At 45.7% G+C, this 26,821-nt stretch overlaps 1 protein-coding gene and 1 long non-coding RNA gene across 3 annotated transcripts; one reads left to right on the top strand and one right to left on the bottom strand.

Moving 5' to 3' along the window:
- Nucleotides 1-5: 5 nt before the first annotated feature.
- Nucleotides 6-13,711, top strand: Hacd2 (3-hydroxyacyl-CoA dehydratase 2). Its single transcript, XM_065442339.1, has 9 exons — nucleotides 6-148; nucleotides 384-500; nucleotides 3,155-3,346; nucleotides 4,365-4,551; nucleotides 6,722-6,849; nucleotides 7,640-7,752; nucleotides 9,363-9,469; nucleotides 10,498-10,632; nucleotides 13,524-13,711. The coding sequence occupies exons 1-9, from the start codon at nucleotides 26-28 to the stop codon at nucleotides 13,595-13,597; spliced, it is 1,176 nt and encodes a 391-aa protein (XP_065298411.1). The 5' UTR covers nucleotides 6-25; the 3' UTR covers nucleotides 13,598-13,711.
- Nucleotides 4,562-25,409, bottom strand: LOC135910342 (uncharacterized). Of its 2 annotated transcripts, none has more exons than XR_010567027.1 (3): nucleotides 25,274-25,409; nucleotides 11,185-11,295; nucleotides 4,562-5,784 (listed from the first exon to the last, which is right to left on the bottom strand). It is a non-coding gene; the product is annotated as an uncharacterized lncRNA (long non-coding RNA). The 2 variants fall into 2 exon arrangements; XR_011511343.1 differs by lacking the exon at nucleotides 4,562-5,784 and adding an exon at nucleotides 6,780-6,904.
- Between the last annotated feature and the right edge of the window lie 1,412 nt (nucleotides 25,410-26,821).

Genomic DNA, 26,821 nt, shown 5'->3' with positions numbered 1-26,821 from the left:
CTAAACGTCAGGTGGCTTGTGCTTTATGCCACAACGAATCGCCAACCGCATCGTCGCAGTCATGGCGGCAGGAACGCTGAGCCCGTTTGTTTACTGGGCGCAAACCGACTCTAAACTTTTCTTGCGTGTTGACTTACGGAACGTTAAGGTGAGCCTTGCTGATGCAAGCCGATAAAAGACGCTGTTTATAGCTTATCTAACTCTAAAACGTCGCATTAGTGTGATTTGAACGGCAGGAGGGCGAGTCGACCGACATCTTTCCCTTTAAGAAGCGCAGATAAGCCGGGAAAGCCAATTAAGTTCCAGCCTTCTGGCTTGAATAGTTCTGCAAATTTTATGGGTGCTCACTATCAGTGTTCTGTTCTTTTTGATTATCGTTAAAGGTTCCCGATATAGAGGCCACCACTAACAGGCTATCGTTCTGCGCTTACGGCGTGGGTGCGAGGGGTGAAGAGAAATACACGTTCCTTTTGGACTTCTACGCCCCCGTTAACCCGGATGTAAGTACCGTTTTAACAGTTCTCATTCGCATTTGTTGGAATTATTACTGATTAGAGCTAGTGCTGTTCTAGAATGTTCCAGAGCGCCGCTGGAGTGCGCCATTGGCGTATCCGCATCGATCGCTTGTATTTTCCTAATCTCTGTAGCAGTGTTTACTTCAAATCAGGAACCCATGTTTGTTTCGGTTAGGGAAAATTGATGATTGACGAAAACGTTGACAACGCACCAAATAAAGGGAGCGCGAGCGCTTTGTCTCGTCATACGGTGCATATTAGATCGCGATCGAGCTTCATCGGCACCGAACTTCTGGACCGCGATTGGTTCACTTGCGCAAGCTGCTGAAGGGAGCCAGTCGCAGTCAATAAATTCTAGCCCGGTTGGTTCGGCGCTGAGTCGGGCTCCCGCAAGGGCTGCACAAGATAGCGCCAACCTTTCATTTCTCACGACGAACCACTTCTCTCTCCCGATCTGATATGCACGTGCGACACTCGTATTACGAAAGACTTACAAATACAATACGAATCTCACGAATACAATACGAATCTTACAATACGAATCTCATCTGTAAGTTTCATGGCTATTGAAACACCCAGTGCAGTGAGAGTAGTCGGTGCAAGCTTTAGTCAAGGAAAATGCAATAAAGAAGTACGTAAAAAATTTTGATTTTTTTGTGGCAACAATTTATTGCTTAGTGAATGTGTTCTAATTAAAGCCGTCAGATCAGACCTTAGATATACAAACCTTCAAATTGTGAATAACTTCTTGCACTGTTGATATGGCAAAAAGCATGTACATTTGGAGGTAGTCTTGAACCAGGGGTGGCACCTAGTGACTCACGCAGGGGCATGTGAAGCAGTGAAGTGGAGAATGCTGCAGCTTAAAAGGTCTAGGGGTAGGAGATGGCACCACTAACATAGCATGACAGACATCGTAGTTTAGCTGGGAGGCATCACTGTTGTATGCACACACACGTCAAACACCTAACACATTGCATTGGGTTCTTTTTGCCTAGTGCTGTCAGCACAGGTCTTGTGAAACATCTGTACGCACACTGGGTCTGGTCTAGGTTTTAAACAATGCAATATCACAACATGGCATTGCAGTTTAGTGCAGGTATTCTTGTTGGCACAGGTTGTGCTCTTCTGGTGCCCAAGTTTTCTCCTGGCAGTTGTCAGCATGAATGTTGCACATGTGCCATTGCTATAATTAAGGTTTTAGCCATTTTTTGCTAGTGTTGAAGGGGTTTCATCTATAAATCACAGAATGCAATTCAAGACACCAGATGTGCAGATTGGATTGTACAGCATTCTGTACGATGTCAAAAGGAGACTGGATGTTACAGATGTTGTTGAGGTTTCATTTCTCAGAAGTAAAATCTTTTCCAGTATCCGCATATTTTAGCTCCTAAGGTCGTCTCTCGAATTCCATGTGTTTAAGCTCAATTTGAGCAGCATATACTCAATAAACTAAACAATCATGAGGCACTGTTAGGATTGGGAGCTCCATCCCGTCACTTGTAATCAATTCTCAAGATTGGAGTCGGACATGAATTAGAAGGTAGCTGGCCCATGCCGTCGTCCAACTTATCCATGCTGAGGATGTTGATGAAGGGAAGGACTGCTTCTCATCGAGAACGAGGAATATGGGTTTATTTACAGTATCTACATAAGGATGTTGCATTTCATCAGTCTAGCATGACTGCGAGAGAAAGTTCACTGAGCTGCCGCACAACAGCGGTTTATAAACGCTCGGTCCTCCCTCGATCCCAAGGTGAGGGAAATGGCCGACCAGTCATAGTAAACGAGTCGCCTCTCTGTGGGATGGCTTACACAATCACACACACACTTACGCGAGGTTCACGGTCCCCAACCGAGGTCAGACGGACTTCGTAGAACTCGGTGCTTGTGTCAGGAAAGGTGCCTTTTATTCCGCGAGCTGACCCCCGCAGCGCGGTCGGGTGCCCATTGTCTTGCGTCTTGGACGGCACGTGGGAAGGGGTCTCGAACTACGTTCCCTGGGGGCTCCCTCGTTCACAGCAGACCAGGTGGGCGGTGGCGGGTTCAGGCACAAAGCCTGCTTCGTCGCACTCATCTTGGCTCCAGCGACGGAGAGTTGAGGACGCGCGTATTGTTCTTCACACACACAGTCGACTTGGTGACGCCGTGTTGAGAGGTTTGCGGTGGCGTTCCAGGAAAGTTGCTGCCGCTGTCGCAATTGGCTGGCAAAACTTGCACTTCAGCTGGCCGTTCTTAACAGCACAGAGGACTGCAGATTTTTAGTGCATGTCTTATTTGCAGAATTTCCTTTATGTTCAATTAGAAACTCATAATGACTGTTTCAAAGCTACATTGGCATCTTATTGCGTTGCAATAGAAACATTACGCATAAGTATTTTATGTGGATATAAATATACATAGATTTTCTGTCACAGTCGTACTTGAACTACTGTAAGAAAATGTGTCTCAGAACAGGACAGCCTGAATTGGGCCATTATATATTACTAAACAGAGAAGTGAAGGCTATCTGCAAACAAGTTTCTCATTGCACATAATAACTGACATTTGAAATTGATTTTGTAGTGCTCTTGATTTCCTGTTTCGAATATGTACAGTGAAGAAGATCACATGTAACCAAGGAGATGCCTTTCTCACAGGGCTGTGAGTACCGGGTGAATGACAGGCAAGTGGATATCCAGATTACAAAGGACAAATCAGACTCCTGGCCTCAACTACTGTCTGCAGATTCACCAAAGCCGGCATGGCTTAAGGTTGACTTTGATAAGCTGCAAACAGAGGATGATGAAGACGAGATGTCAGAAGATGATAACCAGCTTCGGAACTTCTACGTAAGTCACTGCTTGTTGTCACCATAAATGTACAGCGCTTAGCGATTAAAGCACAGTAATCGCACCACATGGAAGTCAGCACTCTTTGCACTGCTGATGAGCACTGGGTGATCGCTGGGGGACCAAATAGAGTCACAACACAAGACAAAGGCTCTCGTTATCATTGCATGCCACAATGAATCAGTTCGGTATCGCCAGCGCCCACCGGTGTCACAGAAAGTTCCGGCCGCCATGTGCTCCCGTTATCACATTTATATCGCTGAGCACTGTACTGTCATTCAGAAGGGTTGCTGTGCTAGGGAAGAGAGTCTAAGCAATGCGTGGGCTAATTGTGTAAATGTGTCATATGTCAGCTGATTGTTGTCTTCATATAGGAGGTTGTGGCCAAGTACTGCACCAGGGTGGCCAATCCTGCTCTGGTGAGGGAGTGCGTTACCGGTTCTGGTCACCGGGATCAGGCCACACTCCAGGCCTTGTTTGTGCAATTTTATCAACACGCGGATTTTTTTTTTTTTTAATCCGGTGGAAAATTGCCGGCACCAGGATTCGAACCACGGACCTCTTGCACGCGAGGCGGGTGTTCTACCTCTACGCCACCGCTGCACCTTCCACCTTGACATCTTAGTTGAAATCAAGAAAAAGAAATGGGCTTGGGCAGGACATGTAATGAGGAGGGAAGATAACCGATGGTCATTAAGGGTTACGGACTGGATCCCAAGGGAAGGGAAGCGTAGCAGGGGGCGGCAGAAGGTTAGGTGGGCGGATGAGATTAAGAAGTTTGCAGGGACGGCATGGCCACAATTAGTACATGACCGGGGTTGTTGGAGAAGTATGGGAGAGGCCTTTGCCCTACAGTGGGCGTAACCAGGCTGATGATGATGATGATGATGATGATGTCAGCAGGCCCACCTCTGTGGCCCTTGTGACTCAGATGTAGCTGTAGAATATCAAAAACATTAAATCAATGAGTCAGTTAATTAGTTCACTGAAGCCTTGATATGTGCTTTGTCACATGCAGGAGTCGCAGCGCTATTCGCCGAGCTCACGAACAAGCCCACCATCATGGAGCAGGAAGCGGCGAGGCCAAGAGAGGAAGACCGAGGAATTTCGCAAGGTGTACCTCTTCCTCTACAACCTCTTCCAGTTTGTCGGTTTCCTCTATGTCGGTCTCGTCATGCTCATTCGCTACAGCCGTGATGGTGAATGTAAGCCCTGTTTCTTGCCTCTCTCTCTCTCTCTCTCTCTGAACTTGCAGTAAAGAAGGGAGGGGTGTCCTCTTTTGCTTTGAATGCAAAAGTAATGCAATTCACAAATACCCCCAAGCTCACAGTATTATTATGTAGTGAACTTGAGAATTCTGCCTTGTTTCTGGATGTGTTTGCTTGTCTGCTACCTTATTTTTTTGCTCTTGTCATACAAGTCTTCATTTCTAACAAGATGACCAGAACAGGAAGGGATTTTAACAGAATGAGGCCATCCTTTGTTGTTGCGTACACACATAATGAACCAAAGCTGTGTGTGTTATATTTACTAAACTATACTCAAGACATTTCATTGTGAGGTGTGGCATGAGAACTTGCCTTATTACAAAAAAGAAAGAAAGGTCATTCAGAGTTTTGACACACAAGAATCTGTTGCACTTTCTGCTGTATACAAATTTTTTCCAGTGTGTACTTTTTAAAGGGCCAGACCCATAGCAAATTTTGGTTATTCACTGGAGGTTGTTACGCGTCCTCTAGCAAGCGTTCTGCCGTAAAAATTTTTCAAGTCTGCTCATTAATACTAGCCGAGATAGAAATATTTCAGGGCCAAGAACCCGTGATTTCAGCAGGCGGGCTCCACTGCATGGCAAGACTCCCTCTCCACTTGGCTCGTTTAGCCTTTGCAGGTGAAATTCCTTCCCTGCGTTCTCACATGCCGGACCTCGAGGATCCCATGACACATACGTCACGGGCCCCGCTCTGACTTTCTTTTTTTTTTTTTCTCCTCGCCTCCCCCCCCACGGTGATGCGGATTTTCGCTGCCGGCGTTGCACACGAGCTGTTATCATTTCGCGCAGTGCATGATTTTGCGTGCTGTGCACAAGGACACATGACAAGGTGTAATTCAGTGCTACACGAATAGTGAGGCAGAACAAGCGGATCACAGAGCATGATCATGTGCTGGAACACAGTAGAAAATGGCATAGTTTTGGTACCTGCGCAAGTGACCACACGACCGTGGGAACAAGAAGATGAAGCGGAAGTACATCTTTCTCGCTTCGGTGCGAAGTAAAGCAAAAAACATGCAGACGTTCCATTTGTGTGTTTTATTATTTCTCTAAACTTCAATACGTCAATTGAAGCAACAGATCACACAAATAACAGATGTGCCTTGAGTAATTCTCGAAGTCGTGTGGCATCACGAGCGACGTCATCCTCTGGCTTGGAGCACGATGGCTGCGAGGAGAAGGAAAAATGATGTTCAGTTTGAAATTTCAGATCTTACGTTACTTTGCAGACACGATCGTTAACACGCAATGTATGCTGTGCGCTTGTCAGCTCAACATGGCCAGACCGTGTGAAGGACCCTTTAAACCTGCATTTTTACAACAGCTGTGCTGTAGTTTGTTCATCAGGTAGTCATTAACCATAATTGAAGAATGTTTAACAGGTGTTACGTCTGCATGATGATTGTAAATGCTGGCTTTACTGTAATTTGCAGCCTTTATAAACACTCAACGCAGGACCTGCTGCAAATATGTGCCTGATAAAATAAGTGAGCCATGCAAGAAAGCCCAACCTTGCTTGTCGTTATGCAATAATTAAATCATTGATAATTAAACAATAGGATGTAAAGTGTCATTGCATGGTATCAAATCAGTGGTAGAGTGTTGCTGGTGAGAGCTCTTTTGATCAGGTTGGGCTTGTCGCATGCAGTATTGGGCAGCGAAGCAGCAAGTGAGATGGATGCAAAACATATTAAAAGGCAGATAGTTGTTCATTTCTCTAGTATATTCTTGTGTGTGCCATTCTTTTACTTATTTAATTCCTTGGCTGTGGTTGTAGCTTGTGTTATGAATATTATGACACTTTGAAAAGTCAGCCCTCATATTGCATTCACTACTGTATAATACTCATGGTTATGCATTGACGCGGAACAGAAGTCATCTGCACTAGGAAATCTGGCAACTTTAAGTGCTCTGTGCCTACACAGATAGCGAAAATTGATGACTTTCATGGCAGAGTTTGATGACCAAACCTTATCGCAAACCCTGATGGCAAAACCGAATGGCTAAGTCACAGAAAGAGATGGACGACTGCATGGCAAAGAGTGATGACTGTAACACAGTGACGCTGCTTTCAAAATGGCACCTACTTGCCTGTGTGTTTTCAGACTCCATGGCAGGCACCTGGGAAGCTGTGGGCAAAGCCATGCGGCTAGTCATCTGCCTGCAACTTCTCGAAGTGCTGCACCCACTGCTCGGATACACCAGAGGCAGTTTTCTGCATCCACTCGTGCTGGTAAGCTGAGCACTGTTGTCTTCTGGTCCGCATACGCGTCGGTGTGGGAATGTCGCTGTGTTCATATGTGAATGGAAATTGGCCTAAAGGAAATGACCATTTGGAGGAAACAGTGTGCCTGGCATTTCTTGTGTTTAATCAGCACAGTAAATCTTATGCTGATCAGAACAGGGTTTTTACCCTTCCAGCACACTGGAACATTGAATGAAACTGAATTTGAACAGAACTGCAGTTGCAGTGTGCATCACTGTTTGCTCTCTTCATTCTCGTTTATTCACCTCCCACCCCCCAACTCATTGATAAGTTTTCATGCAATCACTGTTCAAGTCTCGAAATTTGAGCACATATTTCATGAACATATTGCCAATCACAAGTTTAATGCTGAATGGATACGATTTTATCAGTGCTCGGCCTGAGTTTTCAATTCGGATGCACCTTAAAATAAATAATAATAGTTGGGGAAACTTTGTTAAATATGTTATTTTTGTGCAAGCAATGTTCGTCTCTTCAAGTAGTCCAGCTGGTGTGACAGAATTGCACAATCTATAACAGGTGAGATTTAATAAATCTGTTTCTGCTGAAAAAGATAACCTGTTATATACTTAGGCAGTCCTTAATGAATCCATCAGCAATAACGCTTGCACAACTGAAGCTAGCCATGTGGCACTGATACTAAATGGCCCCATTAACATATTCCATGTAATATATAACTCTAGGAGCACTTTGGGTTCATAAAGCGGTACATTACAAGAAATACATTACAAAGAATGCATTTTTCCTTCTTTCCCAGGTGGGTGGCCGCATCTTCATGGTATTTGCCATGATTGATGCAGAGCCAAGGATGCAAACAAAGCCTGTGGTCTTCTATCTGTTTACCGTGTACACACTGGTAGAGCTGTGCAGGTAAGTGATTCGAGATTACTTTCTCACATGCCCTGACTGTGAATGTTGACTGAATGCTGGAAGAAAAATTTCCGACGATTACGATGCTCCCTAATGTGAAATTTGAGCACAACCGTGTACGTGTTTTCATTTAGCGATATATAATGAGGCAAAAAATTTGAGGCTGAAATCACTGCACTTTGGGACACATTTTCTGGCAGTGGGCCGGTGTGATCAGTGCCTTTGCGGAGGGAGGGGCAGTATGGGAACGCTGGCATGAGTGGCATCGGAGCAGCCGTGGAAGAATATGACAGTGACGAATGCGTGAGCAGTGACACTAGCGCATTTGCGAGGTTACGCTGAGGGATGCTCACGCTCAACCCAAGAATGTATACCTAAGAGCTGCGCTCATAAAAAAATGGGAACGTCTTTCCGTATTGCTGTTATGTGACTGTGCAGCCTAGATTCAGGAGCGACACTGCACCTCTTAAGCATTGGAGAGCAGGTGGTGCATTTTGGTTCCAGGATGTGTGCTGGCTGGCCTGCTTCCCGTGATCCATAAATTCCTGTGGCTGTCGGCAGATTTTTTTCTTGCTTTTTACAGTGTCGGTAATAATACTTGTCTGTCTTTCATGTGGGCTTGATTGCACTTGTACTAGCTATTCCATCTGAAACCGCCTTTCTGGGACATTGTTAGCTGCTACTGCTGGGGCGTGTAACAAAGCACATGGCATTCTGCCGATGAGCTTGATGTTGCAGGTTCGACTCCGGCTGGGGTAGCCTTGTTCTGATGAGAGCTGAATTCAAAATGCTTGTGTACTTAGAGTTAGCCACACATATAAAGAACCTCAGATGGTCAAAATTAATCTGGTCCCCCCCCTACAACAGCGTCTCTCATAGCCTGTGCATTGCTTTAGAACTCCCAAATTTGATTTGATTTGATTTCTCTGGCATTGTTGAACACTGAGCTCAACGAAGAATATCTTGAATGCAGTGTTTACTTGGGAAACTTGATGGACGAATTGAGGAGTGTTAGTGTCTTGTTGTCATGAACTAAAGACTAAATTCTGGGGTCTTACTTGCCAAAACCACAATCTCATTATGAGAAATGCTGTAGCATGTTTCTAGAGGTGCTCAAGTTGTGACGACACAAAATTTTCTCATGAAAGGCCCATGCATCCTGTAATTGAAAGGAACAACCAGGGCTTCTTTCTACTGCAATTGGTAATTAAGCTATGAAGAAATGTTGGCTCTCTAGTTCTTATTGTGGTTTTGTGCCTGTACAGCCTTTCCCAAAATTTTGCAGGCCTGATGCTCCTTGTCCAAAGCTCTTTACAGGCTGCCAGTAAGCCTCCTGTGCCCTACTAGCCAGGGTTAACCTGTTGTAACCACAGAGTCTGCCTTTGCAAATTCCTACACTTCTGGAGTGTTGAACCTTCCTGAACAGCTTTACTACACAACTCACAGAGAGATATTGCCAAGGAATTTGTGTGCTGCATGTATTTTGATAGGCTGTATATTCTCTAGTACCTTTGAGAAGTGATGCTGGGACATGGTTGTCATCTTGTAAACTTATTATAAAACTGTTGCCAAAACCTAAGTGGTGCTGCTCCTCTGTGGATGTCATGCAGGTACCCTTACTACATGCTGCGTACATATGACAAGAGCATTGGCTTCATTACCTGGCTGCGATACACTGTTTGGATCCCTCTTTTTCCTCTTGGATTCCTCTGTGAAGGTGCTGTATGAAATCCTACGGGCAGGGGAATCAAAGTTGTGACCTCGAGATTTCTCAACATTTGTGTGTGTTGTGTTTTAGTTGCTGTAGTTTCTTGTTGGTCAGCTGGTTCAGCATTGGTTTAGTAGTTTTAGTAGGTGTGTAACAAAGCATAAATTTACAGTTTACAGTGTTGTACAGAAAGCATTAAAAAGGGTATAAATATCACTCCTCCCGCTTTGTAGTTTTGCATCATTTTGGATGTTCATTTTGCATTTTCAAGTGTGACATTCTCATGAATTTCTTGTGTACTTATGTTGTGCCGCCCACTCCTGCAGTGGCAGTCAAGGGTGCGGTATATTAAAACACTTCTTGCTTGATCACCTTAGCTCCTAAGGTGTGCTTCTTTCTTGCTGACCAAACAGAAAATAGCATTTGCGGAATTCTGTGTTGAGAAGATTGCCTGAAGGGAGTAACCCGAAAATCTTAGTTGAGTGTTACTGTATGAAATTTTGGGTTGTGCAAATATTTTTATATGGTACTTGGTACAATGAGGTGAGGCATTTGGTGAATGGAGTATGTTGGCAAGAACTGTTATGAACATAATCAAATTTACAGCTTTCCAAGAAACAGTGGGCAAAGTACTCTGTAGCTTTCTATTTCTTTCTGTTCACCACTCTGGCTGTAGTGCAGTGTAACAGTGTGGGCACACTTGAAGTTCGCTTGGTTGTAGCATTTTACTTTAGCGATGAATAAGCCTAACAGTACATATGTGCATCCATTTTCTATTTTTGGACAATCTGCGCTGATTATTTCGGCTTGTTTTGAGAGAGCTGTGCACTTGACCCTTGTTAACGTGGTCACCCTTGTGGAGGTTATTTTTGAAACATAACCAATTTTTCAGAATTGTCTGAACATTGCAGTAGGAGGAAATCGATTTCATTATACTGGCAACCTGTTTGTGTCTGTTCATTTAGACTCAAAATCTGTTGTCAGCATTAGCGTGTCTTGCTTTTTCTGTGGAACATTGTGTGCCTTTGTACTTGCAGGGGTGATGATCCTCCGAAACATTCCCTACTTTGAGGAGACTGGGCGCTTCAGCATGGATTTGCCAAACATGTTCAATTTCTCCTTCTACCTCCCAACATTCCTGCGGCTGTACCTACTTCTGGGAATCTTTCCAAGTGAGTCGGTGCACTTTATTTACAGGCGAGGCTGGTTTGTCTCTTACACTGACAAGTCAGCTTGTTTATATTGGCACATAGGGTGCTTATGGATTGTCTTGGCTCGGACAGGTTTAACAAGAGGCCCTAGATGGCATCACATCTGCTTGCATTCTTTTTTAAGTTTGCATCCCCGCTGTTAAACTAAAACTCTTCAACTAACATTCATCCTAAGATCCTGTAAGTGTTTGCATAGAGGTCTCATGTCTTGTTTGTGCATGCCGATAGCTGTATGTAGTGGAATAGTCGGTAAAGGGGCACAGAACCACCTTTCCTTGAAGCCTCAAAAACACCTTGGAACGAGTATGGTGCCTCCCACTAATATATTACCGAAATTATTTTTCAAAGAGACCTAGTATGAGCGTAGATACTAAAAACGCAATATTTATCTTTCTCATTCCGTCTCAACTTCCTTATTTTAAAGGAGTCGGGCAGCACTGCTGATGGTACCCCACTTATGGCGTTACATTGAGAGCGCTCATTAAGGCACACCATGGTGGCCACAGTACTTACGCTACACAACGGACACATCTACGCACAACTAGTGCACGGCAGGGCTGGAGAGCGCACTCATGCTCATGTGCTCCAGTATGGCTGTGCTACGTAGTGTGGATCGACTTGGTCCTGCAAAGATAGTAGGCAAATCCAGATGGCGCATTTTGAAGCGCTGTCAATAGTTCAATACAAAGCATGTCTAGCCAGGAAGGGCCAGGAGTAAGTGTGCACTGATACACATTTCTTATAGGTGCTAACCGACATTCCTCGCAAGATGCAGAAGGCATAGCATATGTGCAATCTGGGCTTAAGTGTTACATGCTCAGGGTTAGTTGAGGGTTCAAAATTAATTTAAATTAGTGAGACTCTACTGCTACGACACCGATAAGCAGTGCAGCCAAATTTTCATTCCTACTTGGACGATGATAGAGTGTGAGCAGATGATAGACCACTTCTTCTGGAAGTGTGTAATTCTTATCGAAATCCAAGGTGCTGATTTTCGCTTACTTCAGCCTGTGTACTAAGCTGCGTCAATTAATGTACACAGCAACAGCAGAAGAAGCACACTGATCCAAACACCCGTCTTGATTGACGTCACTGTTTGCCAATAGCCGCCTATGGAAATATTGCACGTGATGACGTGACACATGCAAGGCGGCAGTAGCTTTGAAACGGGTGAAGAGAAGCCTTCTGTTTGAAAAGAGTGTGTTTGAGATAAAGGCGACTTCGTTCTACGCTTGTGAGCTCCACATGCAGCGCACGAGTGCAAAATTTGGCTGAGTTGTGTATAGAAGTGTACACTATCTGTGGGTTGTTCTTAGTGCAAGAGCGTTACTTGGCTCATTGTGTGACCCCGCCGTCATCAGAAAGCCATGACTAAAAAACAGCACACAGATTATGCCATCTTCATCTAACTCAAAAAAGCAAGTGGCCATGATGAGGATAAGGTCCTCTGCCCCACTGCTGCTGCAACCGCTCCATATCCGAACACGCTAACTACTACACTGCTGTTGTAACAGGTGACAGTGATGAATATTTTCGAGCCTGTGCACATGGTTAAGCTGTGCCTTTCGCGTTGTCGGGGGACCGCAGATGCCAGAGCCAGAGTCCATGGACATCGACAATGAATAAGATGCAGCACGCTTGAGGTATCCATCAGACGATGACTACGGCATCCCATCATAGTATTAGGTGGAGTTCGCCTACAAATCCAATGAAGAAATTTAGTGTCAACACCATGGTGATGCTCAGAAAAGTATGGTCATCGCTCGACAAAGTAATGTCATAATGCTTGTGGGGTCTGATGTGGGATATCTCACACCGTACTCTTGGGACAAAGGAACGACAACACAGTAGTGCAAACAATCACAAAGGCATTTATTGCACCTTTCATACATCAATGCCTGCTAGCCGAGTTGCTATCCACAAACATGCCGATGGGCGCGCGACAAATCTAGAAGTCCGACTCACCGCGACCGGAAGCGAGCGAATATGTTCGCCCCATGCTGGATCCCAACGCCTGGTCGTTCGCGTGTATAGTCACGCGAATCGTGGCGCGTTCGAAGGCGGCCACGCGAGGCGGTCTCGCAGATGCATCGGTCGCCGCGCGCGCGGGATGTCCGCGCTGCTTCGGCGACCCGCCGGGGAAGAGGGCCGCTGCACGTGCGGCACGGCACGTCAGTCCCGCTCGCTGTCTGGAACCCCAGAGAGCAAGCGCCTTCCTTTCGGCGCCCAAGTAACCTCGCGCCGTTAGCCGCGCAACACTCGCGCCATCTCTCGGAGTGCGCTTCAACCACATCGACCGCGCCGACGTCACGCAGGCCACGTTGCGAAGCGGGACCACAGGAGACGCGCTATGCGGGAAAAACATCAGGGGAGGCGCGAGGGTCGCGCATCCCCACATGCTAAAAAGTGGTGTCATCGACAGAGAACACTCAATGCAACATGCGTGAAACACTACTATAATGAGAACACCGCAAATAAAACTGAGCTGAGAGTTTGGAATGTGGATGGTTTGTAGTCTTGCATTGTTGCTACCTCATAAGCAGCAACATTACACTCAGAAACATAACGCAGCAGGGCTAGACTCTGCAACATTTCGCCGCAACACTAAACTCAGCGTTGTAACTCAGCAGCACACTCAGTGACAAGTAAATCCCTCGCATTTACACATTGTTAGAATTGCTCAAGTGCCTCCATAGTTCTTTTTCACTGAGCCCGAAGGGTGGTTCAGGGCCTCTTTAATCGCAGTTTATGCGATAATTGTCTCATGGTGAATTTTTTCTCTCCCTGCTGTCCTGTTCCATTCTGTCAAGTGCTGAGAATTCACTTAAAATATTTTTTCCTTTGCCTTACAGCTCTGGCATTTATGATGAGTCACATGTATCGGCAGCGCAAGCAGATCCTCGGTCCCAAGGACAAGGAAGACTAAGGACATGTGTTGTACTCATCAACTAGTCTGTTTCATTCCATCGTCTTTTTTTTTTTACTCCATACCTCCTTCATGGCAGCTACAGATATTAAAGTGCATAAAGTGAACAAAGTGCTCCTTGTGTGCTGTGTGAAGTATTTACCATAGTGGAGGTTCACTTTATTTGAGCAGCCTTCATGGAAAGTCTATTTAGATACAGTCGAACCTTTATATAATGAGCACGGATATAACGGAGTAAATATATTTTATTGGTCATGCTTTATTTCTACGGAGCATTCTCCTGCCATAATAAAGCCGAAAATGTGATATTTGACATGGTATTAGTTATAGTGAAGCAAATTATTTTGTGTCTCCCTCAAATTGTGTGTTCTGGTAGCAAAGATACGGTTGCTGAACAATTTTCGAATGCCTTATTTTTCGGATCTGCACACTTACTTGCATTTCCCCACGGCACCTCTGTGCGACCACCCGCCGTGGTTGCTCGGTGGCTATGGTGTTGGGCTGCTGAGCACGAGGTCGCGGGATCGAATCCCGGCCACGGCGGCTGCATTTCGATGGGGGCAAAATGCGAAAACGCCCGTGTACTTAGATTTAGGTGCACGTTAAAGAACCCCAGGTGGTCGAAATTTCCGGAGTCCTCCACTACAGCGTGCCTCATAATCAGAAAGTGGTTTTGGCACGTAAAACACCATAATTTTTTTTTTCTGTGCGACCATAGAACCAAATATAATGGCAACCAAAATTTTTCTATTTCCAGCGGTGTACTGAACATGACCTACACTCGCGATTGTAGAGACATAGCGCTTGCAAACAAAGTCGGTCCGGAGTTCACTTGGCACTGTTGGAATCCCACCGATGGCACCGGCTGTTGGAATCTCAGCGCTGCCACCAGCTGTTGGAACCTCAGTGCTGACACCCGTTATTGCAATCGGACCGCTGGCGCCCGTGGTCGCAAATGGGTCGCAAGCCCCAAGGGTAACGTTGGCCTGGTGGCCTGGGGCACACTGGAAGCATCCGAAGGTCTCGGCAAAGCATGAGTCGACTGCTAACAAAACAACTTGTTTATTCTAGCATCGCAAAGAGCGGGCGGTCAGGTCGACCGAAGTGGAGAGACGGGAGAGCACGTTACTCAACAGAAGAAATCGGAGCCTCTCTCCTGGCGTCCGGGGGCAGCTGCTCTTATACTCTTGGCGTCGCGGGCAACAAGGAAGGTCACGGGACGACACCACGTGACAGCGAGGCACGGACGGACTGAGACATGTAGAGACGAGTGTAGTGACGCATCAGCCGGGCCGGCGCCGGTCAGTCCTCCTCGCTTCACACTTGGGGAGCTCCTCTCCCCGGCTGCCGCGCTTTGACAAGCGTGGGCACACACACACACACGCACACACAAAGACACGTGGCACTGAACATGCCGGGACGCGCTCGGCGGGGATGCGTCGCGGCCGCTCCGAACGGGCCAAAATGTCCGCCGCTTTGAATGAAGCTCCGGCGTACGTTGCATCCGCGCCGGCTTTACCGCGCGTCGTAGGCGAAACGTAACAGCAACAAGCCGCAACTCTGGCTGCCAACTATTGAGCCAGCAGCTCTACTTAGGCCTAGCAGCTGCACGGCTGCAACAAAAACTTGCTGATGGCTGGCAGAGTGACTGGTGGCAAATTGTCTTCGGAAGCTGGGCATCAGTATGGTAATCAAGCGTGAGAGTACATGCATGGGCTAGACTGACGGCAGTAGTAGAGGAGTTGGGTCTGCATGCAGCCCCGTCGGCGTCTAAAAGATCAGTCGGCATCTGTACTTGCAAGCCATTCGCAACTTGAAACGCATGAAGGAAAAAAAGAACTTTTCTTTGTGTTGAAATAGCACATTCTGAATGCATGTGTGCATTTTAGCTCGCGACTTGGCTTGGTCAGCCTGCAGCTGATAAGCTGATCAGTGATCAGTCAGCATGACATCAGTTGGTCCTGCGCCATGTATCGACATGACAAGCTGCCAGTGGGCCATCAAAACTTGCAGAAGACCCTTTGCAAGTATGTTGGAGGCATTTGCCCAAAGCTGTTTTAAATAAATCTCACTGCTCTCTTTTGCATTTTTTCAATTTGGTTAACATGTTTTTGAGTGTACGGGTACCAAATCATAGATGCGTAATCTAAAGTTGGCTGAAAAAATTGCCTTAGACGCAATAAGGCGAACGACGAGAGTAGAAAGTTTGAGAGCAGATAAAATAGCTTATAGTTACGGATTACGTGTATTGAAAATTTTCATGAAGATGGTCTTTTCAATATAAATAGACATTTGCCATTTATCACACCAATGAACAACCCATTGAAATGCATCATTTATATGGAGCCAGCACAGTACTGGAACCAAGCACAAGAGCATATGATAAGCTTACTGTGACATGCGAGACAAATCACTGCTGTAGGTGTACAGCAAAAAAGTTTATGGATGGTTGTGAAACGACTTCATTTGTAAGTTTATTCTATTCAGTTATTGTCCTAGGAAAAATGAATACTTATGAGTGTTATTTCGAGTGGAAAAAGGAGCTATGGTCAAGGCGTGTGTCTGCCTTGTGGCATATCCTGTAGAATAAAAAAGTATCTGATATGTCTGCCTTATAATAACGTTTAACTAACTGAAGCAAAAATTTCAATCTCGCAAAACGATTTCCTGGCGTTAGCATTGGGAGGTTAGCTTTTGCTAATAATGACGTGATCAAAGTTTGCCCAAAGCTGTTTTAAATAAATCTCACCGCTCTATTTTGCATTTTTTCAATTTGGTTAACATGTCTTTGAGTGTATGGGTACCAAATCATAAATGCGTAATCGAAAGTTGGCTGAAAAAATTGCCTTAGACGCAATAAGGCGAACGACGAGAGTAGAAAGTTTGAGAGCTCGTCTTAGATAAAAGAGCTTATAGTTAGATGAGCTAATTACAGCGTTAGTGCGTTTCATCCAGCTAAGGTCACGTGAAATCCTAAGACCAAGATACTTGTAGTGCTCCACTTCCAACAGAAAGACGTTACAAGCTGAATATGTGTAATGAAGATGATTTACATGTATGGGGAATTTTCATGAAAATGGTCTTTTCAAAATTAATTGACATTTGCCATTTATCACACCAACGAACGACCCTTTGAAGTGCTTCATTCAAATGAATTTGATCTTGCTGGCTTTCAATTTCTGAGTAAAGGATGCAATCATCTGCATATAACTTTTACAGGTACGTCTTGTATTATATCATTTATAAATAAAAGAAACAGATAAATATATTAACTTGTGTGAAATTAATATATTTAATTTCACACAAATTCCAGCACCAGTACGTCAGTGTTATTTCACGGATTTATTTTGGCTATTGTGGCAGATCTTGGCTAGGTCTTCCAAAGCGTTATACATTAAATTCGTATCCTAGTGCTAATGTGAGGAAGGACTCAAGCTTGGGCATTTTTGCAAGATTTCCTGAACAAAATTAGTTTAAATGCCTGAAAATATTGCTACATGCAAATTGCATGTTTCTTTTGGACAATGCACGCGGGCGCCCTCATGAGGAAGGTGAACTGCTCCTGGGTCTCGAGCTGTCACCTGAACTTGTCAGTGCTGCAGTTGTTTTTATGTACATTGCACATGTACATAAATGTACATTGTACATAAATAGTCTTCAGTGTTCAGTCTTTCATTTGCGTAACATTTGGTGGAGGTTGATATTCCCCATCCTTGCCACGGAGCTCCGCAGCAGCCGCACTGTCCAGCTTGACACCTCATAGCTTCAACATACTTCCCGCAGCAGGGAGCGAATTCACCTGCGTGCTGCCTCTCACTTCAACGCCAACAAAGCAGCGAGAAGACAGCGCTCACGGAACTCTCGACACATGCCGCACTCTGCCGATTTCACAGAACGCTTTCAAAATATGTGCCACACTACCGCACCAGACACAGCCGCCAGAGCACAGTTCATAATGGATCAGTGTACCTAATAAATGTTGCTATATTTCCTTCATTTTCCGCATCTCCCTGGTCATTTCATCCCATGTCAGCATCTGCTGTGGACTATCTATAACACCAGGGAACATTGCTTCTACTCTCTTCTCTTCTGCGTCGTCTTGTGGAGGTCTCACTTAATAGTTCTAATAATAGTTCTCTTAATAGTTCTCTAATAGTTCTCTAATAGTTCTCTTAATAGTTCACTTAATAGTGATGCAACCGCGTTTCGCCGTTTCATGGTTCTTTCGCTGTCGTTCTCGCAATTATATAAAACACATCAGCGTACTACCACGAAACACCACGTCAGTGCTGCGAAAAGCTTACGCCTCATTCAGATAAATCCCAGAGAAGATCGTTCATGGATTTTTTTTGTGGAGACATCCTGACTGCCAATACGGCTCATTTATGAGTGGTACATTTACTATCTTGAACGCATTGGTATTGCCTTTTCTCTACATTTGAGTCGCTTCCTGGTCTGTTTATTGCGCATTAATTTTTTTGCCATGAACCTGTTTTTGTAGCACTTGTACACTCTAATAAAAAATAATACCGTCACTTTAATTTGGCTTTGGTCCGAGACAAGTTTCTGGCACAAGATATAGCTACGCACGCATTCTTTCGACATGGTGCGAGCAGAGCCAGAATTTAAAACATTCTATGCCTATTACATTGCTTTTCGTGTTTCGTGGGTAGTCACAGTGGCGCTTCGGCCGCGTTATCAAGGGGCTTTTGTTATCGGTGCGATCATTCGGCCTTGAGAGACGGATAATAAATGTCACCTAGAAATGAGAGGAAGGAATAGGTGCGAGTCCGTGAAGCCTGCTGTTGGTGTTCCTTCCGTACAATTATCAAGGTGATGGGCTGTCTCTTCGGGTTTAGGACAGACAAATCAGTTGCTTTCAATCAGTTTACTTTAGGTCGCTGCTTTATGATGCAGGTGGGAGTGTAGTTACGTGGTATTTTTCATGGGGTTTCTTTGCCAGCTGGAAAGAAATTCATGCACTTGGTACATTGCTGAAAACACCACAGTTAGATGTAATATGGAGGTGCCTACAAATGCCTCGTTGACATATTGATAATTCCGACAGTATTTCCTGAGTTAGATAATTAAGTATAATTACTTAATTATGTTTCAGTAAGAAAAAATTACAGGTGGCTACTCCACTGTACTGGAAACAATATGCACTAGGTTTCCTTCAAGTAACGCAATTGCTCTTTATTTAAGCCTTGGCGCATGATAGTTGGGACACCCGGTATAATTCACTCACTAACCGAAATGAAGCCAGGCAGGATTCACTCGAAATCAGCATGAACAGCAGTCATGCGCTGCAGCACTTGTACTCGGACTCAAAGAAAAGAAAAAGAGATGCCGCAGTTTCTCCAGAAAGGCAAAGCGGTATTAATGATGGCAACGTATAAAACAATTTCACGAAGGAAGATTCCACCACTGAGATTGCAGGTCCTTGGTGGTGCGAGAGGACCCAGCTGTGAAATTGAACTGTCTCCTACTATGAGGTCTTGTATGTTGAAGTGTCATCCAGACCCTGACTCATGCCAGGACTACAAGTAAAAATGGGGTTTATTGGAGACGCATCTGGTCGTCGTCTTCTTCAGTCGGAGAGCTCATGGATGCACGCACCGTGCTGATGCGCGTATGCACAGTTCTGCAGTGGGCGCGATATGGCATTTCCCTTTCCTAAAATCTGTCCGGGGGCTTTTTTTCCGAGTTGATCACTGGGTAGGCTCGGGTCTTCCTCAGTACTTGCAACTTGACCTGTACTTGACCCTATGTCAGTTTCACGCAGACTTCATCTGTCGATTGTTGATCAGGTTGCGAACCTCCGCCGCTGTTCTCCATTTCACTCTCCCTTTGTTGTGTGGCGGATTCCTGCTGGACTTCCCGAAGTCACACTTGGTCTACATGTTACTGCTGTTCCCCGCCTTCCGTGTTGACTGTTATCAAGCGTCTACCAACAGCGGTAGTCACTGTGCCAGGCAGCCATCACTGTGAAGTGCAGTTATACTGTTGCAACCAGACGTGTGTTCTGGAAAGAAACAATGGGGTATGTGGTGCCAAGACCTGACTCATGACTGGAAGTTTTAGGGCATCTTGATCGGGGAAGTGAGCACTTAATCTGGTCCTTGGTTGGGTGCCCAGCAACATCTCTGCAGGCGATTTGCCGTCCTTTGTCGGCATTATCCTGTAGCGAAGCAAGAATTTACCGAGTCGACATTGCAGTGACCCTGCTTTATTTTTTTTTAGTGCTTTTTGACCGTGTGCACCGTGTGCTCTGCTGCCCCGTTTGACTGCGGATAATAAGGAGCAGTTGTTATGTGACGCACATGGTTATCTCAGAAGAATATCTTTGTCACTGCACTGGTAAATTGGGGTCCATTGTCGGACACGACTGTATGAGGCAGGCCAAAACGGGCGGAAATGCTCCGAAGCACTTCTACTGTGGTATCGGCCGTCGCAGTTTTGAGCAGCACCACCCCTATTCATTTCGTCCCTGCATCCACCAAGACAAGGATCATATGCCCTTCCACCGGATCAGCAAAGTCGACATGCAGCCTTGACCAGCGCTTGGTGGTTTCCGGCCAACTTGAAGGAACCTGAGCCACATGTAATGGCAAACACTGCACACATTGCGGGCAACTTTTTACCAGGCTTTCAATATTGTGGTCCAGCCCCATGTACCAAAAGACCGTGCGAGCAAGGCTCTTCATTGCTGTCATGCTCGGATGGGTTTCGTGCAACTCTTGCAACATGAATGAACGTGCCCTCTCTGGCAAAATAATGTGGTGCCCCCAATAAACTATTCCATGACTCGCTGTCAATTCGTGTCTATGAGTGAAAAAAGGTTGAAAACACTGTCGTTCTGCACTCAATTCTCTTGGCCAGCCATGCAGGATCCACGTTTACCTGACGAAAAAGTCTGTCTTCGGCAGTGTTGCCTGCTAGCTTCCAGGGACACAGCGAAAACTTGTTCAATGCTGGTGCCTGCAGCACATATTCCACGGACATATTTTCTCCTGCATTTTCTAGACTAGGCAAAGGTAAGCGGCTCAAGGCATCTGCATTAGTGTTTAGCCACTCAAGAACATGGCTGTGCAGTTGTCACTTGGAATAAAATACTGTTTCAAACGCTCCACATACTCATCCCATTCCTGGCTGCCTTCTCCGGTGAATGGTTTCAGTGTAGGCATACTTGCTGTGTGGTCATAATCCCACCCTCGTTGCCAGTTGATATGAAGACACCAAGCTGAACAGGAACAAGTAGGCATTTAATTCATACACTTGGCATGCACACTTGGCTGGCTCGTTAGCCGCTGGCAATCCTCGTTGCTACCATGAACCACTGGCTTGTGGTGGTGCTAGCACTACAGCATAACAGTCCTCACAGAAACGGGGTTCCATATTTTTTCTTCACCAAGACAACAGGAGACTCTCCCATGGGCTCTTCGACGGCTGGATGAGTTCGTCACGTAGCATTTCATTGGCTTGTTCTTTTATGGCTTCTCATTCCCACATCGAAATTGATACAGGCTGTGATGGAGTGGCCTAGCGAACTCTTCGGTTATTACCTTATTTACTTGATTCTAATGCACCCTCGATTGTAATGTGCACCCATTTTCTGTGACTAAAAAAAGTGAAAAAAAATGGTGGCCCTCGATTGTAGCATGCACTCATTTGCCATGGACAAGAGTAATGCCCAGCGTTGAATCCTGGCTGCGGCCATTTGTGGAATAGGCTTATCTTGGTGAAAAAGCCCGATCAAAGGCTTGTGATTGGCTACCATTGTGAAACGGTTGCCAAAAAGATAATCCCGAAACTTGGTCTCACCAAAAACTAAGGCAAGTACTTCCTTTTCCAACTGCGAGTAGTTTCTCTCTGCTGCCGGTAATGTTCTCAACTGGAAACCTATCGAGTATTATTTACCGTTGATGCAATGAGGGAGCACTGTGCCCAAACCATACATTGATGCGTCACATTCAAGCCTAAGTGGCTTATGCAGGTCATTATGAATGAGAAAGTTCGCCTTTTCCATAGCATTCTTCGCTTCTTGAAATGTGCTTTCTTGCGCTCGTTTCCATTTCCACACAACTCCCTTTGTCAACAGGGCATACAGTGGTGCTAACATAGTTGAGAGGTTGGGCAAGACTTTAGAGTAATATGTGATCAAACCAAGAAAAGATTTCAACTGCCTCACCGACGTTGGTGCCAGTGTGCCTATTATGGCACCGAGGATGTCTTGCAAGGAATGCAGACCTTTTTCGTCAATTCGGTGCCCCAGAAATGTCGCTTGCTTTTCCCAGAACCTGCACTTGGCTTTGTTCAGGTTCAGGCCATTGTCATGCAGTCGCTGGAACACTTGTTGCAGTACAGTCGTATCATGCTTCTTTTTCATGATGATATCATTCAGGTAGACTTTCACCCCTGGAAGACTCTGCAGAACAGATTCCATGCACCTTTATAACAGAGCTAGTGCTGAAGTGATTCCAAAGGCGAGGTGATTATAGCTATGTTCATCACTGCTATCTTTTTAGTTTCTATGTCTAGAGGAAGCCGGTTGTATGCGCTGTGTAGATCCAGTCTACTAAACACTTCACCTTCTGCTAGCACTGCAAAAATATTGACGACTTCCGCCAAAGGATAGCGTTCTAAGTAAGTCGCTGAGTTCTCCGTTAACTTGAAGTCCCAGCAGAGCCTTATGTCACTGTTCTTTTTCGCCATGGAAACTAGCGGTGTTGCCCTTTCAGGGACACTGATCTGGGAAAGCACTCCTTTTTGCACTAGGTGATCAATCTCTTCTGAAACTCGTGTATGCATTGTGTAGAGCACGATTCGGGCTTTGCAGAAACGAGGTTGAGCATCTTCCTTGATATACAGCTTCACAGGCGGACCTTTACAGCAGTCCAGCATGTTATCAAACAGCTGCGAAAATTCGTCAAGTAGCGTTCTCACCTGCATGTCCACTTGGACGGAATTTACACTCGTAGCACTTTCGGCATCCAAGAGAGACACACCGGCCTTGCAAAATTTGCCTATGGTACACTGAGAGCAGAGAAGTGGTCCTCGACAGTCCACTACCACTAACGTGCTGCTGACGGTTGTTGCCCCGGACTTCACGTCCATACTTAATTTGCCAACAACGGGCAGGGAGCCAAGGAAACACAATATCTGCAGGGAAGTTTTTTCCAGAGTTGGCCACCACCTGTGGTGTTTCTTGTATACACTCTTGAGTACCCCACTCACCGGCGAGCCAGTGTCGATGATCATGCGCAGCTTCTGCTCTCCCCACATCAAATCTTGTTCGGAACACCGTGACATGGCTCTGTCAGCTATGCTGTGCACTACCAGGGCAAGCATAAATTCTTCTTCACTCTGCCTTCCACCTTCATCCACGGTGTATGTACCTGACGTCCGGAAATGGCCCCTGTGACACATCCTAGCCAGAGGTGTCCTTTCTGGCCGCACTGTCGGAATTCGGTGCTTCGATGTCGGCACCCGTAGGTATCGTGCAGCCCGTGGCAACATTCACATAGAGGATGACTGCTTTCCATGTTGCTGATTGGTGTTCGTGGCTTCCACAGTGGATGCAGGACATTAACGGTGCTGCTTCTGTTCCCCATGCTATTCTCCTGCATGTCTCGGACGTCTTCTCATGTCTTCTCGGAAGCGCTGGCGAACTGTTCAGCATCTTCAAAAGTCAGCTTGTGATGCATCAACAAGGAATGCCATGCATCATCATCCCGGATATCGCAAATGATGCGGTCTCGTAACATACGATTCATCATGCTACCGAAGTTGCAGCTTTTGGCAAGCCTCCTGAGTTTGGCGATGAAGTCTCGGACACTCTCCCCTTCCTTTTGCTTCCGCATAAAAAACATGTAACTGGCTGCAATTTCACTAGCCTGCGGGTTGTAATGATCTTCCAAACAAGTGGGCGCAATACGGCATATACACTCATATAAGGTCGTCACTTCAGTGAACAATTCTTTGAGGTTGCACGAAGTTTCTTCAAGTGTAACTGGTTATATATATATGTACATATATATAAAAATTATATATATATATATATATATATATATATATATATATATATATATATATATATATATATATATATATATATATATATATATATATATATATCTGTGTGTGTGTGTGTGTGTGGAGTTCAGAAAGCTGGTGACCCCCCCCCCCTCCGGAAAAATTAAGACTTTCCGCCTATGGAAGTAATGGCTGACTCGGCGTGTAATTTAAATCAAGGATTAGAACTATGATATCTACAACAGCAATTTTTAATAATTTGGTGCCGTAAAAAAAAATACCCTGTATATTTGAAATAGAAGCATAAAGCAAAATCACACCACGGCTGCATCCTGAGCTGTCTAAAAAGAATTCGTAAAAGAACCTTGATATAACGATTATTAAGCATAAAGAAGTAAATCTAAAATTTGGCTGCTCATGCTCTAATTCAATGGGATATTCTCCTGCCGTAACGAAATAAAAAATGTGGAATCCGACACGTACGGTATCGGTTTAGCGAAGCAAATGTTTGTTTGCGCCTGCCTTAAGTTATATCTATCTTGTATTGAAAATATCAAATAGGGTTGCTGACCAATTTTTCAGATGCCAGATTTTTCGAACCTAGGCGATTATTCGGACTTCCTTGCGGCACCGCGACCGATAGCCAGTGGCGTAGCTAGATCGTCTGGCACCCGGGGCCCATAGGTCTTCTGTACCCCCCCCCCCCCCCCCCCGGGTGTAGTCGAGGAAGGCGAGGATATCGACAATTTCCGGGTGTCTTCGGACATATATGACCCTCCTCTCCCCCCCCTCCACTGGCCCCTCGCACCCGGGGACCGCCCCCCCCCCCCCTTGCTACGTCACTGCCGATAGCACTAATGTATTATCCGGAATTTCGGACACCCCGCGTACGTTGCTTCGGGCATAAACCGCGCATGCGACACCGCGAGCATGGCGGCTATGAACAAAGTTGAAGCCATGTCGACTTGGCACGAAACCGCAACTTTGGTTGCCGAGAAGCAGCACTATAGTTAGGCCTCACGGCCTACTGCGGTCGGCAGAGCGGTTGGTGACAAGCCGTCGCGGCAAGCGCGCCGCGGTCAAGCGTGAAATCAGATACACGGGCTAGACCACCCATAGTAGCGGAGTACCGGTCAATCCAAGTGGCGTTCCCTTTGTGTCCGAAATATCTGTTGGCGCGCGAATCCAGGCTTAATTGATTGAACCGCAGTCGGCAAGCAGGGTGTCTACCAATACTCAGGGAACACACAGAGAATTTGTGCTTCTATCAGAGAAAATTAGCTGTAATTTTATTTAAAGGGAACGAAAGTCGCAGTAATGCTGGCTCGAGTCACACAGAGGAATCGTAACGAATCGTCTTTGACGCGCCATCGGCTGGAGCAGTTGCCAGTGTACAGTAAACGACCGACTTTCCGGACGGCACCATCACGTACCTGATCATAGAGTCAATGTATAAAAACGACTGAAATTTCGGACGCAAAAAATAAGAACCCATCGCCGTGCGATTTTCCGAACTTTATGCCGTGAGGTCCGAAACGGCATTAATCTCAACGCCGCGCAGGAACACACAGTGCGCTGTCCCGTTTTCTGTATGCACTTCACTAACATAACCAAGACCACCATCGCTACCATTTTGATTACCTTGCCGCTTCCGCTGGCAGCCGCGTAGCCACTGCTGCAACGCTAGGCGCCTAGCTGCTTCGACGTCCGCTATAAAACTTCTTGCCGTTCTGTGCCATGTTTTTCATTGAAAGAATTCACCGCTGTCAGCAATGGGGTCGACTCTGCCTTTGTGGTCCTCGCGTTTGGCTTCGAAGCTCGGAAAGCACGGCGCGTTGCGTAAGCCGATTCCCGAAAGTCAGCTTCCTCTCAGTACAAAAATGTTACGCGGTGAAGCATACGCGTCGAAAGGGGCAATTGTCACGGAACACATGTGTATTCCTTAATTATACACGCGTGCACCCGCCATCTCCTGTCACAGTACGAGCACCGATATGCCTAATAAGTGTACTGGCAGGCCTTCGGAGCTATTTCGGATGTGCCCGTGGCGACTTGAGCTCTTAGGGGTAATAAAAGACACGCATTGATTTTTTCGAACTGCCCGATTTTTCGGACGTTTTCGCGTACCTTAGGGAGTCAAAAAAGTCAAAAATACAACTGACCAAGAGGATGCTTCAAATGGTCCGTGTGGCGAACGCGCGGCGCAAGGAGGACGAGAACAGAAAGGACCTACGCATTGAGGAATGAACGGGAAAGGAAGCGTGCCCCCGCTTCTTTGAAGCAGCTTGAGCTCAAAAAAACAGTGTGGGCTGAAGCCGATATGCAGGTGTCCCTCTATCCAAACCAAAATGAACTCTTTAAAGCAGTAAAACGCAACACTGAGGCGTTGTGCGCGGGACACGGGCAGGTCAGGGCACATCGTTCTATTGGTTCAGCGCAAAGGGACACGGACAAAAGGAAGAAACACTACAACACTAGTGCCCGTATTGCGGTGTTTCTTCCTTTTGTCCGTGTCCCTTTGCGCTGTTACCAAGAGAACGATGAATCCTAAGCAACTCATCCACCTTGCTATCTTGCTTCAGCATATGTCAGGACAGTTGACGTTGACTTACCAGCTGTTGAGAGAGGATCTCACTTGTGACAAAGTTCGCGCCTTGTGCCAATGAGCCTGCTATTAGTTGCTAGAAATAGCTCATGTTCGAAAATATTTGCTTCTGTATGCATATACATTTTATTCGTAATTGAGAATGTTCGACTCAATTTGCAATAGGTGTTACCATATTTTTCGAAGCTATTTTATTCGCTGTGAATCTTACTGAACCCTCCCTTCTGTTTTCTTTTTGAATAAAATAAACACTATACTCCTTAATATCCATAATTTCATAATTTATTAGTAAAAGTACAGATAATTACATGTGCATGATATATATAAGGAGGTCCCGTAGTCAAAGACTGCATCGAGACGTCCTGGACAAACTGCATTAGGCACAAACTGGATTAAGTCGTTCTTTTTATTTTTTAGCATGCTCACTAGAGAGTGAAAGCATTGGGTGACATAGTGTCAACCCGTCTTGACATAAAACAGTTATGTGTCACTCAGGGAATTTTGCAAAGGCACCTAGGAAAAACCTGGAAAACTCAGCAAATTTAGAAATGTCAACTTGGTAGACACCCTGGCAAGGATCCCAC

Source organism: Dermacentor albipictus, chromosome 1 (assembly GCF_038994185.2).
Source record: "Dermacentor albipictus isolate Rhodes 1998 colony chromosome 1, USDA_Dalb.pri_finalv2, whole genome shotgun sequence".
Lineage (NCBI taxonomy): Eukaryota > Metazoa > Arthropoda > Arachnida > Ixodida > Ixodidae > Dermacentor > Dermacentor albipictus.
This window is presented reverse-complemented; position numbering and strand designations above follow the sequence as displayed.

Coding starts and splice junctions, on each gene's coding strand:
- Hacd2 (XM_065442339.1), top strand. CDS start 26: ATGCCACAACGAATCGCCAACCGCATCGTCGCAGTCATGGCGGCAGGA. Junction 501..3,154: donor ACGCCCCCGTTAACCCGGAT/GTAAGTACCGTT, acceptor CCTTTCTCACAG/GGCTGTGAGTACCGGGTGAA. Junction 7,753..9,362: donor ACACTGGTAGAGCTGTGCAG/GTAAGTGATTCG, acceptor GATGTCATGCAG/GTACCCTTACTACATGCTGC.